Source organism: Adiantum capillus-veneris, chromosome 12 (assembly GCF_014529385.1).
Source record: "Adiantum capillus-veneris isolate H3 chromosome 12, ASM1452938v2, whole genome shotgun sequence".
Taxonomy (NCBI): Eukaryota; Viridiplantae; Streptophyta; class Polypodiopsida; order Polypodiales; family Pteridaceae; genus Adiantum; species Adiantum capillus-veneris.
The window spans coordinates 56,821,321-56,836,691 of record NC_140942.1 but is presented as its reverse complement, the minus strand read 5'-3'; the positions used below and the strand labels follow the sequence as shown (position 1 = coordinate 56,836,691).

At 40.9% G+C, this 15,371-nt stretch overlaps 1 protein-coding gene across 1 annotated transcript; it reads right to left on the bottom strand.

The window, feature by feature from the left end:
- Positions 1-10,665: 10,665 nt before the first annotated feature.
- Positions 10,666-10,953, bottom strand: LOC147445781 (uncharacterized). The gene is made up of 2 exons (XM_086526103.1): positions 10,882-10,953; positions 10,666-10,839 (listed from the first exon to the last, which is right to left on the bottom strand). The coding sequence occupies exons 1-2, from the start codon at positions 10,951-10,953 to the stop codon at positions 10,666-10,668; spliced, it is 246 nt and encodes an 81-aa protein (XP_086382229.1).
- Positions 10,954-15,371: the final 4,418 nt, after the last annotated feature.

Below are 15,371 nucleotides of genomic sequence, written 5' to 3'. Positions count from 1 at the left end.
GCATATGGTGTGATAACCCATACCATACAAGAAGGGAGTGTGAAAGCTTCAAAGATGCCTTGGGTAGAGATCTTGTCTTGTTCAAAGAAGTAAAGATACATCTTAGTGAAACAGGAAAGCTCTTGGCATCCATCTTTGGCTAGTTAAGGACATGGTAGCCACTCATGCTATCTCGATGGTTAAAGCAATAACATTAAGCTTAAAGGCTAGTCAAGTCATGCTCAAAGGGTCTAAATCTATTGAAGACATGAGTGAGTATGGTGAAGATGTTTGGCCATCTGCAATGGAGTTAGCTATGAAGGGAAAGTGGGCTAAATAAGTCTTACATGAAACAAGAGATTGTATACATCTTTGAACTGGGGGGAATGAACTTGTAGATTCCTTGTGAGTGCATGGCTACATCACAAAGTATCGAGGCAACAACGAACTTGCTGAAGGAAAACGTAGGAGAGAAAATGGGGATGAAGGTCCCTCAAAGATGGCTACTAGAGGTGGAGGAAGAAAGGATCTAGGTCCCTCTCAAGAGCCCATGGAAAGGGAATATCCATCACAAGAAGTACCAATGAGAGATGCTTCACCAAAGGAAAATCAATATAATGAAAAGAGGAAAAAAAAAAGCCCACCATACAAGCTACAATCAAACATTGAAGCCGCCACAGATGTAAAGTTAGTTTACATTGGGAGAAGTACTTGGCATTGCAAAGAGAGAGTTCCACGAGGAAATAATTGATATCATAAGAATAAAGCAACAAGCTTTAATGGATTCTATCCAATGAAACGTTGAAGAGAGTGCTTCAAAGACACATGTGATACAACTACAACAAAGAGATGAAGATGCGAATGTTGTAGCTGCGACCAGTCTTTGCGCCGCATAACTAGGCATGCTAAATTTGAAGATGAAGGTGAAGATGAACCACTCATAAGAGCCACTATTCTAGAAACCATTGGTAAAGGGCTACAATAGAAAACTTGGTTAAGGTGGGAGATCTTGATGAGTCCTACATGGCCTTGATGGACCAAGGTTCAAAGATTAAACTCATGTCCAAGAGTCTCTATATGAATGGAAAGTGTCCAATTGATACTGACCATGGGTGGATGATTAGGGCTGCAAAAAACTCATCCGAGGATCTCTATGGTGCTTGTCCAAATGTTAATGTATCCATAGGGGATGTGAAAGGTGAGCAAAATTTATTTGTTCAAGAGATGTCAATATTTCGTCTAATCCTTGGACAACCATACATCACCGCAGGGTGAATGGAGACAAAAGAATTGGATGATGGATCTGCCTATGCCAGGGCCAAAAGAAAAAATGAAAAACGAGTTGTTCAATTCTTGACAGTTTGCATTGACCATGAGAGAAGTCATGACAACCTAAGGGACCATTCTTTACCAAAACCAAGCAAGGAGTTTCGAGATCAAAGGGAGATGAGCGGTTTTAGTCGAGTACCATTGTAAAGTGGGAGTGAGTGAAGAAAAAGGTTCTCACGTGATCCAAAGGGAGATGAAGCTTTTTCTACAGGTGCCCTAGTAGAAAAGGATGGATCAATACCTTTTACAATGCTCGGAGATTTAAAGAAAGGACAAAAATAATATGTAAATAGTGTACAAAGAAAATACGAAAACCTTGATTTGCTAGAGGGAGATGAGTACATTTTAGGTGTTTTTGAAGAGGTTTCTTTTGTAGATACTATGGGTGATTTCAATGCTATAACAGTTTCTAGTTTTCAACAAGGAAATGACGTGGTAAAAGTAGCTTTGATGGACATGTATAGGATCATTGAGTCTTTCAAAGATGAGGAGTACTTCAATGTGCAAAAAGATCTGGAAGTGCGAGTGGAGACAAAGTACAAGACTAGAGCAAACAAGGTGAAAGCAATGGCATTGCCTTTGCCTACAGATTGCAAGGAAAAGATGGATCAGGATTCTTTCCAACCTAGTCTCTAAGATCCTAAAAGAATTGGACACAAGTTTACAAAAGTCATTGAAGATGTTAAAAGTTGAAAGCAATGAATCCTTGACAGAGATTGAAATAAAATTCTTTGAAGAGACACTCTCCAAACATGGAAAAGATTTTTTCTTGAGTCACATGAGATAGGGTGTGTGGATCCATCTAGAGTCAAACCAAAGGTAATATTCATTGTACCCATGTGCCTTGGAATCTATGACCAATTCCAGTGCAAAAAGAACTCTTGCCAAAGCTTATAGATTTAGTCATTGAAAAGATAAAGATGGTGGATTTTGGAGCCTTCATGTTCCCCCTACTCAAGCATGTGGTTCACTGTACCAAAGAAAAATGGAGCTCTACGCTTCATTCAGGACAACAAAGTCACAATGAGGAATATGGTTACAGAGCCAATTGTAGACGAGTTTTCAAAAGCCTTTGCAGGAAGGGAAATATATTCGATGGAGGGTTTTTACTCAAGGTATGATCAAAATAGGGACCTAAAAACCATGAGAACACCCTTGGGTTTGGTAACGATGTGCACCTTATCGCCACATGGAACAACCAACTATGTTGCGCACATGATCAATGGTATGAACAAAGTCCTACATGACTTCATACCTCAATTTACAATGAATTTTCTTGATGACGTTCCAATCAAAGGATGCGACTTAGCTAAAAAATATAAGACTCTAGATTTGAGGGGGTGCCGTAAATATGTGGCCAACCACATCAATGATTGTGACAAATTTTTAACAAGGCTGGAAGAAGTGAACCTTATATTATCTGGGCAAAAAACAATGTTTGGGTTGAAGAAATATTGATACTGGGATATCTTTTTAATCGTCATGGCTGCCAACATTGTCCAACTAAAGTGGACGCAATGTAGAGGATGAAGGAATTATCCATAAATATCACGGAGGTGAGAAGGTTTCTAGGCGCATGTGTCTTCTACCTTATATGGATTCCACATTATGCACATAGGGAAAATCCTCTTTATCAATTGGGAAGGAATAACTAAAGGTTTAAATGGAATGATGTACATGTAAAAGCTATGAGAAATTTAAAGCAATTGCTGCTGTCTTCACGAACTTTGAGGAAGATTGACTATGTGTGTGGAAGATTGGTGATTGCGATAGTGGACACTAGTCCAACGGGTATTGTATTGGCAATATGACAAGTTGATGAATAGAAACACAGGTATGTGGTGAGGTTTGGGGCCAAGGTTCTAAGATCTTACCAAAGAGTATATCCATAGGTAACAAGGGAGTTATGGGGGGTGGTTACAACATTAGAGTGTGACAAAGAGTACTTCATTGGAGCATCTGTAGTTGTGGAGATTGATCGCTTACCACTTCTAGGAATGATTGCAAGCTGATCTACTCCTGATATTTCTATGCTTAGGTGGATTTCTTATACAAAGTCCTTGAACCCAGAATTGAATCACATTGCAGGAAAAGATAAATCAATGGAAGATATGCTTTCAAGGGTAGATGAGGATGATATGATGAGGAAGAAGATGTGGAAATAAAATTCTACACAATTTCTCATGCAAGGTGTGATGATATATGCATTGGATCTTCACTTGAGTCATTTTCATAGGAGTTTTATGAGGATGAATGGTTGCTCATAGGTTGCTACCTGAGTACTTTACAAAAGCAAGATGATTGGATTGAATCAACATTCAAATGGATCATAAAGAAAGCATATGAATTCTTCATGAGGGATGGATGCTTATGGAACCATCCTAAAAGAAAAGATGGGACTCCATTGCTGAGTAGTATGTGATAAGCCTACTCAGCTCAAAATTATCAAAGAGCTTCATAAAAGCCTATATGCTCGACATAGAGGTGTATGGGCTACTTTTTTCAAAGTGAAAGAAAGATATTGGTGATAAGGCATGTGTAAGGATGTGGCTGAGTTTTTGGAGTCTTGTGTGACACGCAAAATTTATTCCAATGTATGCCATTGTGATGGATTCCATCCTACATACCCATTAGCCATGCACTATAAATGGGGTGTTGATCTAGTCACAATGCCTTTAGGACTTTGGCAAATGAGATACTTGGTACTTGCACAAGAAGCATTAGGAAGAGGATGGGGTATAGGAGGGCCTCTTTATTTTCCATGAGATTATGGAGGTGATTAACATTTTGAAAAATAGGTATATGCCATGTATGCAAGAATGGTGGGTGTGTAAGAGATGTGTAAGAGTGGTCAAAGGATGCACTTTTTCTTCCCAAAAAGGAGAGGACAAGTTTATTATTTCTGGCCTTCCATAACTCCCACATATGATCTCCAATTTGAGCGGAGATCGTAGATCTACAATCTATGTGTCATGCTCTTTCCATAGCTATGCTACATGATATGGTTTTACCCGCTAGATTTTAAATTCCATTTTGGGAGGAAACTTTAAATTCAAATAAACTGTCCGTTTTTCTTGTTTGAATTAAAAAATTTTCCTTTGATTAATCTCTTAATACAAAGAGTTTTACTTCCTTAAATTTATAGATAAAGAGTCCTTTCTAGACCCCATTCTCTTCCTAATGACTTGAAAAAATAAGCGGAAGGGCATGCATTGAGGACAAAAACTACAGAATCTATTTTTAAAATTTTGCTTGAAGATGTAATTTGCCACTATGGTTGTGTGGGAAAGATAGTTACTCATAGAGGTGAGTTAGATGCAGATGAAGAAGGGGGTTTATTTACGAGAATTGGCATCAAGCTAGCCCTAACTTGTGCTTATAATTCAGAGGGAAATGGGAAAAGTGAAAGAGGACATCCTCCTATTTTCAAAGCTTTGGCTAAGGCGTGCAAAGGTAGAATGCGTGAATGGCCAAGGTTGCTACCATATGCTTTATGGACTGACCGTAAAACTCATTGTTCAGTGAATGGTTACATGCCTGCTGAATTGATGTATGGTCAGAAGCAAGTCATGCCAATTGAGGGTGTAGTTCCTATTTGGAACATGTTACCTTGGGAAGATGGTGTAAGTAGGGAAATCTACTTGCACTGCGTATAAAGCAATTGGAAAGAAGACAGGAAGACATGATAGACATTGCAAAAGCTCAATTGAAGGATGCAAGACTAAAGAATAAAGATAGGTTTGATAAAAGACATAGGCTTTTACCAAAGCCTAGTGAAGAGGGTGATTGGGTCCTAATATATGACAGTAGCCTTGACAACCAACACACCATGCATTTTTTTTTCAAAAAGGTGGTTTGGTCCCTATGTTGTCCAACATGTGCATGGAAATGCTACTTATTTCTTGAGGGAGCTCGATGGAACAAAGCTTAAAATTCGCATACCAAGCAAAAGAATCAACATGTTCAGGAGGAGACACGATAATGATCCTTTTGATTCACAACAAGATGCTGATGAATAACCTAATGACATTGCTATAGATGAGGATGAAGAAGCATTGGATGATCTTCCAGAATTTGCAAAAGATGAAAATGACATCCAAATATTTGTGGATCTTAATGAAGATTAAACCTGCATAAGGAAAATGTTGGCACATGCCGAAGGATGTGCAGGTTTAGAGGGGATGGGTGTCATTCCTTGGCATGTACATAGTGTGAAATAAAATTATTCACCTCACTTTTGATACTTCTCGATCCATGGAAAGAAAAGAAATAATGTACATATTGTGATATATGCTAAAGCGGCTACTATGATCGCTATAATCTAAGTTTCATTGTATGTTATACAGTGTACGTTTATAATATGTCTTAAACGAGTGTATTATATAACACCCATATTTATAGGGCCATGTTATACAGTGCCACATCAGCAAAAACAATGTATCGTATATATGGACTGTTTTACTCATTCCATTGATCTCCCTTCCCTCATCTCACCTAAAGGTGAGCTTTACAACACGAATAAAAATATAAAATGCTAGTTAAATTTAGCCAATTTTTTTCTAGTGAAAATTTAGAGCTTGGATATATTTAATTTTTTAGGCTTTGGAGTTTTGAGTTATCTGCTCTGTGTGAAGTATATCTTACACTGAGAGGTAAGTTAAGTAAGATAGTTAATGATTACTTGCCTTGTGTAGAGGAAACTCACACTTGGAGGTGATTCAAGGTACTTAAAGCTAGCAGTTATTTGCTTTGTGTTGAACTATGCTCACACTTATGAGTAACTTTAGTTAAATAGTTAAAGTTAAGAGTTACTTGTTGTGTGTTGAACTATGTTCACACCTAGAAGTAGCTTACGTTAGATTTATGTAATGATTTCCTGTCATGTGTAAAGTAATACTCACACTACATGACAATTTAGGTAGATTAAATAATAATTTCTCTCTTTGTGTAGAGGTATTCTCATACCTAGAAGAGATTTACAGAGTAGTGAATTTTGATTGCTTGCCATGTGTAGAGTTTCACTCACACTTGGAGGTAATTTAGATAGGGCTTTAAAGATATCTTGATTTGTGTAGAGTTTACTCACACTTGGAAGTTATTGAGATAGATTAAGCGATTTATTTATCACGATTCAGGTGTAAAGTGAAAGCTCACACTTAAGAAAAAAATATTTTTGGTATTTATAATTTAAATAAGTTGAAAATGTTGATGAATAAAGTAATGTACATGGTATTAGAGTTCGATTTTAGATGTGTCTTTAGTAACTAGTTCTGTTTGAGTTTGTAGATCTGAAGAAGATGGTGAAAGGATACAAGTGGAACTATGTAGATGAATTGGCCAAAGGGAAGACTACATCAAAGCTGAGGTGCAAGACCTGCGGCCATAATTTTAGTGGAAATGCTCACAGGATAAAAGAACATGTTTTCAAAATACATGGAAACGTGGCAACTTACAAAACACCCCCAAGAGGTATTGCTGAAAAATTTCCCGAGTGGGTACTCAAGGCAAAGATAGTTCTTCAGGGCCAAAAAAAGGGAGGTGCCAAAATGATGGCTCCATCTATGGCTAGGGACATTGAGATGACACTCGTGAATGATCAAAACCCTCACTCAACCCCTACATTAGGTCAATGAGTGTGTCAGTCATCCTTTGCTAGGAATTGTAGCTCTAATTCTACCGGAAGCTATACTGCTAACATAAGCTGAAGTGAAGCATGGGATGGAGGAGAATTTGCACCAAGTGATCCTACATTGCAACAGGCATTTGGAAAACAATGGCTGCTTGAACTCCATCTTAAGTGGACTCAATCATTTGTTCAATGTGAAATTCCTTTTAATGTCATTCGAAATCCTATCTTCAAAGATGATGTAATGAGCACGTCGAACAAGGGTTTTGTGGTTCCTGATTATAAGATGCGTACACAATATTTAGATAACGTAAAAACAACATCATAGAATATTTCACATCACACAACTCTTGATTTTGTGCCGGTGTATGTATGCACAATTGCTCTAGATGGTTGGACAAATTGCTAGAAGAAACCATTGATTAATGTGATGTTGATTTGTCCAAGAGGTTCCATCTTTGTTGAAGCGATTGATACATCCTTGAAAGAAAAAACTAGTGGATATCTTGCTAGTGTTTATGAGACAACCATTGTCACAGATAATGCATCTAGCTACAAAGCAACTGGAAAAGCAATTGAAGCAAAGTATCCAGAGATTACATGGGTTCCATGTGGTGCTCACACTTTGAATTTGTTGTTAAAGGACTTTGGAAAAGTTCCTTCTATTAAGCAAACTCTTCTAGATGCAAACCACTTGGTGAAGTCTATAAGAGAGCATTCATTTTCTTCCACTTTGTTTAGAAGAAAGTCCCCAACAAAAAAATTACAGATTTTTTGTGTGACCTGTTTTGCGACAACATATTACGTTCTCTCCACACTACAGCAGGTAAAAAATTAGAAAATTTTGGAGGTCATTTGGAGGGCCTTCTAAGAAAATGTATTTTTTGTACTCTCTCTCTAGAAAAAATGGCAAATAAAAGAGCTGGGTCTTTCATAGTAAAAGTTCAAAAAGTGTACTTTAAGTAGATTCCTTACTCTTCTGAACATTCGTTCGTAGTGATTAAGGGATAATCCTCTTTTCAGTTGCATTGAATGAACCTCGTCAATATGGAGGGAATGAGGCTAACATGGAGGGACGAATCCGCAGCCGCTATTCACTTTCCATTAAACCTGCACATTTGGCTAATGGCGCACTCCTCAAATGGCACAAATGTTACCCAGAAACGAGCCAAATATCACCTTCACATTGATTTGGACAATGAGTACCAACCATTGATTAAGCGCAGTAAAACAAACACACATATACCTCCCGCTTCCATAGACACGCTCAGATCTCAAGGAGCTAAACACATAGATATCTGGACGAGAGGCTCTCTCTACCCTAAGAATCCAATGACTAATGCGTCTCCACCATTTGTCAATCCTACAAGCTTATTGACCTTTGCTGGTGATGGAGAAAAGGGCCTTCTGGGTTATTGTAAATCACTTACAAGAGAAGCTGAAACTTACAAGAGCATTCTCCAAGCTCAACAATGTGAGATTGTTCGCCTTTCACATTTACATTCTACAGATCAGGTTACCATTTTGCAACATAAAACAGAGGTACAAGAACTGAAAGGAAAGGTGCGAAGTTGTCAAATGAAGGACACCATCTTGGGTGGTCGTATCCGAAAGAAGAAATTGCGCAATCTTGAAACATTGCAGGTTGCATCATGAGGTCTCAAGAAAAGAATCCGAGCATTAAGGTGATGCTTCTTGGTTGGCTACATTGTCTTAGTTAAGTAATCTTTTTGTTTTTTCTTGTTATGCATTGTTGTCATGTGCCTAAATAGTGTTAGTGAAGCAAATTTTCTGTTATTTACTTATGCATTGTCTTCATGTAGAGATTCAATCTATCCTGACAAGGAAAAAATTGACCCCAAAGCCAATACAGGAAAGAGATTGAAGCCACTTATAAATAGAAGCCTGGCAGCAGATATAGTACATGCAAGAAGTTTAAGGTCCTACAACGAAATGTAGTGGACCGCTTTATTTCAGAGAACTCAGTGCCTGCAAAAGAGATACAAGGCACACTTGATTCACTTGGTGTAAGCAAAAGAGGATATTCGGCTATCCAAAAGTCTGTCTCATCCATCTTTGTTAGGAAGGGTATAAAATCCAAACTTCTACCATCAGCCTCAAGTTTTTGGAAAGAGAGGCTTCAGCTTAACGAGGCACAGGGAGACTATCTTGGATAGCCCTTTCATATTAAAGCAGTTTACAGTGGCCATGGAGCAAACATTGCATATTATGAGTCTTAGGCTTTGTCTTATTGCTTGGAAGGTGGCTTCATCAGGTAGTGTCTCCTTGTATTTTTCAGCTTTCTCCAAGCATCTTCGAAGGCATTCCATTGGATTGCTGGATGTTTCCATTGCCTCATCATCACTACTATCCTCTGAAACAAATCCACTCCTCTCCTCTTGGACTCTGGAAATAATAGCCAGGGAGAAATCCTCCCTTAAATAAAAGACACTTTGCACATCATGTAAGAAGATATAGGTCCTGTCTCCAATCCTGAAGTCAGGCACAGCAGGCAACATCATCTGAGCATGCTTCTCAGCGAAGTTACTGGCATCCAATGGAAGTTTGATTTCTGTGGTTTTCACAGAGAGCATCTTACTTCTTTGTACTTCAATTGCCTCAACCTCAAGGTCGACTGTGTCTTCAACCTCCTCGACTTCTTGCATATGAGTTGTCTCCTCGCATTCTTCATCTGGTGCTGCATCCTGCTCCTCTAGCACCTCATCAGGATTCTGCATGAGGAATCCAAACAGGCTGTTTAGGTAAATCATAAAGCCAAAGGCTTCCTGAATGAGTTTGCATTCTTTTTGATGCAAAGGGCAGGCTGAATGTCGGCAAGAAGGTGGTAATTCCCTATACTTCTTCAGTCCCTGTCCCTTTCCACCATAGTCATTTAAATGCACACGAGTCATAGTAGGCAGAACAACCCTTCCTACCTGCACCATCACTTCAAACTTATCTCTGTAGGACTGCAAGAAATTACTCTGCTGAGCTAATAGATCCTCAATGTCAAACTTTGGATTAAACATAGAATGAACTAGATCAAACTTGTCCCCAGCACCACAAGATGCTGCAAAATCAAACAGCCTCTCATCAGTTGCAGCTGGGTCTTCCAAAGAAGACACATCCTCTTTGTCTTTACATTTAGTTGCACAGGGACTTCCTTCTAGCACATCTGTATCATCTGAGAAGTCTATATTCCTCTTTCTTGTATTTTTCTTCAGAAGTACTGTAGAGGGCACCACAACCTTGTAGGGTGAGGGATCCTCTTGCCCTGGTGACCTCTCTGATTGATCTTCACCAATTGGCTTTTCTTCAGATATGTCCTGACAAAAGTCAACAGTTCTTTTGGCAGATACATTAAGCAACTGAGCCTGCAAGGGTTGAAATCCTGGCACAAGCTCTGGATCAGGTTTCAGCCTCTTCTGCCTACTAGACCTTAATCCTATTCATTAGAAAACATGACAAGTCAAAACCATAAGGAAACATGACAAGTCAAAACCATCAGGAAACATGACAACTCTGCCAAAACCAAAACCATCATGATCTCTCTCTCTCTCTCTCTCTCTCTCTCTCTCTCCAGATAGATATAAATATATATATATATATAAATATATATATATATAAATATAAATATAAATAAATAAATAAATATATATATATGTCTCTCACCAAAGCACAAACAAAAACACACATAGTCTCTCTCTCTCTCTCTCTCTCTCTCTCTCTCTCTAGCGGCCTACTGTGTCTCCGGTCTCCCTTGGGTGAGGGGGCAGCCCTAGGGGAGGCCACAGAGCCCTGCTCCCCATCTCTAGTAGCAACCCCGCCCAGCTCTGCTCACGTGCATTCTCGCTCTCTGTAGAGCTCGTCAGTTTCAGCCCCTGCTCACCCCAGCCTATCTCAGCCTCGCCAGTCTTGGCCCATGCCCAGGCCCGGCCAATCTCAGCCTCGCCAGTCTCGGCCCATGCCCAGGCCCGGCCAATCTCAGCCTCGCCAGTCTCAATCTCAGCCTTGCCCATGTTGAAGCCCGCCAGTCTCAGCCTCGGCTCACCCGAGTCTCGACCTGCTACACAGAGAGAGCTCCTTTAATTAAAGTTGATTATAGGCCTTTGAAGGTGATTTTTTCTCTTGAGAGACTACCCACCATGGCCACTCGGGCCTCTTCTCGTGTGAAGCCCACATTCGCCGGCGTCGTGGCAACACCCCCAAAGGTGGACAGCATGGCCCGCCTTCAACATGAAGTCGAAAGACTTCGCAAGGAAAATGACGCTTTGAAGGAAAGACTCGTAGCCATCGAGTCTCGCCTCACCACAGTGGAGGACTCCAACAAGGGGAAGACGGAACAAAAGGAAATCGAGCTCAATACGAAGACGGAAGTCACCCTCACAGAGAAGGTCAAAACTCAAGTACAGGATGTCATTTTTCGCGAAGTCGAAGTTCGTGTGGCGTCTACGCTACGCGAACAACAACGACAAGATGCTATTGCTCTCAATGTCCGCATTGGCGGACTCCCGAGCGATTGGCAAGGAAAAGAGGACCCCAAGTTCCACAAGTCTTTCGATCGCATCCGAACAACAACCCCCATGATACAATGGGATCCAGCAACAATCACCACTCTCGCTCACGAGCATCGCACCAACCATGCAATTCTTACCTTCAAGACCAAAGCGGATCGAGTCAAGCTCCTTGAGCAATCGAAGCTTCTCAAGGACACAAAAATTTGGTTTGCCGAAGATCTCACACCCACCCAACTCAAACAAAAGAAGACCGAACTCCAAAAGATGCGAGAAGCGCGCACAGCAGGGAAATGGGCAGTTTACCGAGGAGGCAAAGCCATCATCCAAGAGTTTCGAACTCCCAAACCGGCCCCCTCCTCCTCACCTACCTCATCTTAGACTTTTGTTCATCCCACCTTATCTTTTTTCTCCCCACTCGATGGACTCTCAGTCCTTAACTGATATGTATGAGATGAAATCCTTTGTACTGTTTTGTTCTGGTCCTATAGGTCATATATGACCTCCATGGACGATAATTCAATCTCTCTCTCTCTCTCTCTCTCTCTCTCTCTCTCTCTCTCTATCTCTTTGTATTTTTCTATTTGTACTAAAGGCGCGCAAGGACGGAAAAGTGCTTTTTGCAACTCTCTCCGCGCGCCTTAAGTGCAATTGAGGGAGAGTCATAACTATACTATAGGCGCGCGGAGAGAGCTGGAGCCAGTGTTTGGTTGGCTATGCGCGCCGTTAGTAACGTGTACAGAGAGGGGAGGGAGAGAGACAATGTGTATATATCTCTGTGTGTGTCTGTGTGTATGTGTGTCTGTGTCTCTGTCTATGGAAGTATGTGTATTGAGGTGTGTGTGTTGAACAACAGTCTGGGTTTTTCTTTGTTTAGACACACACACACACACACAATTTGTACCAACTGTTGGAAATACAGAGAGAAAGAGTGAGAGATCACCTTTTGTTGGTGGGGTTTGCAGGAACTCCAAGGGAGGTGTCTCCTCCATTGCTTTTTTGTGTGTCAAACTGACTCTGTCTCTCTCCCTCCCTCTCTCTCTCTCTGAGAGTAAGCAGTCCCTCTCTCTATCTCTCTCTCAATCTGTGTCTCTCCCTCTCTCTATCTCTATCACAATCTGTTCTCTCTCTCTCTCTCTCTCTCTCTCTCTCTCTCTCTCTCTCTCTCTCTCTCTTTATCACTCTCTCTCTTTCTATGGCTCTCTCTCTCTCTCTCTCTCTCTCTCTCTCTCTCTCTCTCTCTCTCTCTCTCACTCTCTCTCTATTGTTCTCTCTCTTTCTCTCTCTCAAAATCACACTTATAACGGATACACACGGCGGCGCCCCACGTGTCACTATAAATTAGAGTATATTTGCATGTTGTCACACCTGTGGTCATTATTGAGACCGTATACTTTTGTACGTGATATAAAGAGGTCAAGAGAGAGAAAAACCACACCTCGTGAAAGAGAGTGAGTGAAAGAGAGAGAGAGAGAGAGAGAGAGAGAGAGAGAGAGAGAGTGCAAGAGCCGTCGTCTGCGTCTCCGACAGCAAGCCGACCCATCGACATAACGAAGGTCTGCCTCTCCCTCTGCCTTTGCCTCTATCTCTCTATCTCTGTTTCTGTCACAGTACCAAGCACAGTCTTAACAAACAACCCACACAAACAGTCACACACACACACACACACATACACACTCACACACACACACTCACAAACACAGAGACACACATCTTAAAAATACAAACACACACACACACACACACAAATATAACTTACACACACACACACACAAATACAGGCATGCACACACACACACACACACGCATACTCTCTCTCTCTCTCTCTCTCTCTCTCTCTCTCTCCCAAAGGCGCGCGTAGAGAGGCATAACCGGTGTGCATGTCTCTATGCGCGCCGTTAGTATTGTGCATTGACCAGAGAGAGAGAGAGAGAGAGAGAGAGAGTGTGTGTATTTATTTTACCCTATACTAACGGCGCGCGGAGGTGTTTGTTGAGGTAAAAACGTGCTCCGCGCGTGCCTTTAGTAATGGGCTGTCTCACTCTCTCTCTCTCTCTCTATTTAAATATGCTAAGCTATAGAAAGGAGAGAGAGAGAGAGAGAGAGAGAGAGAGAGAGAGAGAGAGAGAGAAAGGGATTGAGACTCTTCTTTTGGTGTACAGTGAGATGGCTAGAACAAAAGCCACTGCAAGGAAGGCAGGCAAGGGACCAGGATTAGCATCTAAAGCAAGTAGCAGATCTGCAACCCCAAAGAAAAGACCTGGAAAACCAAATAAAATTCTAAAAGGGCCAAGGATGAAGAAGTTGCAAACCTGCATGGGACTTTTCAGTGAAATTAGAAAGGCACAGAAATGTGTAGATTTATGCATACCAAAGCTGCCCTTCCAGAGGATGGTGAGGTCCATATGTGATGAAGCTACATGGGGCACCAAAAGGTGGAAGGTGGTGGCATTAATGGCTCTACAGGAAGCAGCAGAGGACTTCCTACTGGAGTACTTTAGTGACATGACCATTGTTGCAGCCCATGCCCACAGGGTTACTATAATGGACAAAGATAGTGAGACACTGAAAAGAATAAGGTGGAGGTATGACAAACTACTGGTCCCCAATGTCTGCAAGGATAAGAAAATGAGGGAAATTTTGTTATACCCCCCGGAGCTAGTGCCACAACTCACAGTTGTAGATGTCACACATGATGTGAATACAAGGGCAAGGGCAGAGACTATTGCTCGCCAAACAGAGGACATGAGGGAAGCAGAGCTTAAGGAGAAATCAAAAGTAGCAGTGGAGTCCCAGAGGCAAACAGAGTGCAATGTGACCCTGTCCATAGAGGCAAGCAATCAAGAAACTCTACTTTCAATGAAGGATGGTTTGCTTGCAGAGATACCATTTGTAGATGGAGCCAGAAAGCTAGCTCTGGAAAAAGTGGACATTAATTTATTGCAGAATCTAGATGCTCAAATTTCAGACACAATTATCTATGCTTGTCTTAAGTAAGTGTTACTATCTTGCTAGCTTTGAAAAATCAGATAATAGGTTTGCTAACTCAGGTAGAGTCTCTGCAGCCTGATCAAAAGTCAACTCCCACTGCACACTCACACAGAGGTGTTTCTTCTTGATCCACAAATGTCAGGGATTATTAGACAAAAGAACAGTCCATCTGGGACCTTTGAGAGTTGGTTTCTCCACTATGCTATGCTGGAAGTTACTGTGATCATCTTTCCATATGAGAACAACCATCACTGGAGTCTCATATGCCTTGATGTTGACCAACCAGTAGTGTGGGTGTTCAATTCAATAAAAGGAACCCACCCTGAAATTAGGCTGTAAGTGTTTTGTATCAGAAAGTGTTTCTTATAGATATCCATGTAAATTTGAAGCCTCATGCTAACATCTTGACATTGCTTTGTGCAGTTGTATAAAGAGGTTGTTGCTTGCCTATGGCAAGCTATGTGGAAGGTATGAACTATACAAGGCCCCAATCAAAGAAGTACATGTCCCAAATCAAATTGATGGAAATTCTTGCGGCTGGAGATGTCTTCTCCATGTAGAATATGTCCTGCAAAGCTACTTTGCATTAAAACCTTTCATGACTAAGGTACCCATTTGGCAATGCATTCAGTTAGTTTTGGTTTAGTTTATAAAATAATTCTCACCATGTGGTCTTTCAATTTTGCAGAGTGCTTTAAAAAACTACACATATGATTATTTGCAAAGATACCGGGTAAGTTTAATACAACACCTGCTTACTATGTCTAGCCCTAGAGAGCTTGAAGATAGAGGCTTGGATGAGCGCACTATTGATCTAACAAAACATGACGTGCCACCACGACAAACCCCTACATCCGATACAGTGGAATCACAACGGGCCGAGGGGGTCATATCCGTAGAAGATGAAAGAGCCGAGGATGAGGAAAGGTCAA

Excerpts from the sequence above, each read along its gene's own strand:
- LOC147445781 (XM_086526103.1), bottom strand. The coding sequence starts at position 10,953 with ATGGGCAAGGCTGAGATTGAGACTGGCGAGGCTGAGATTGGCCGGGCC. Across the intron at positions 10,840-10,881 it reads CATGGGCCGAGACTGGCGAG|GCTGAGATAGGCTGGGGTGA; the intron begins GCTGAGATTGGC and ends AAGACTGGCGAG.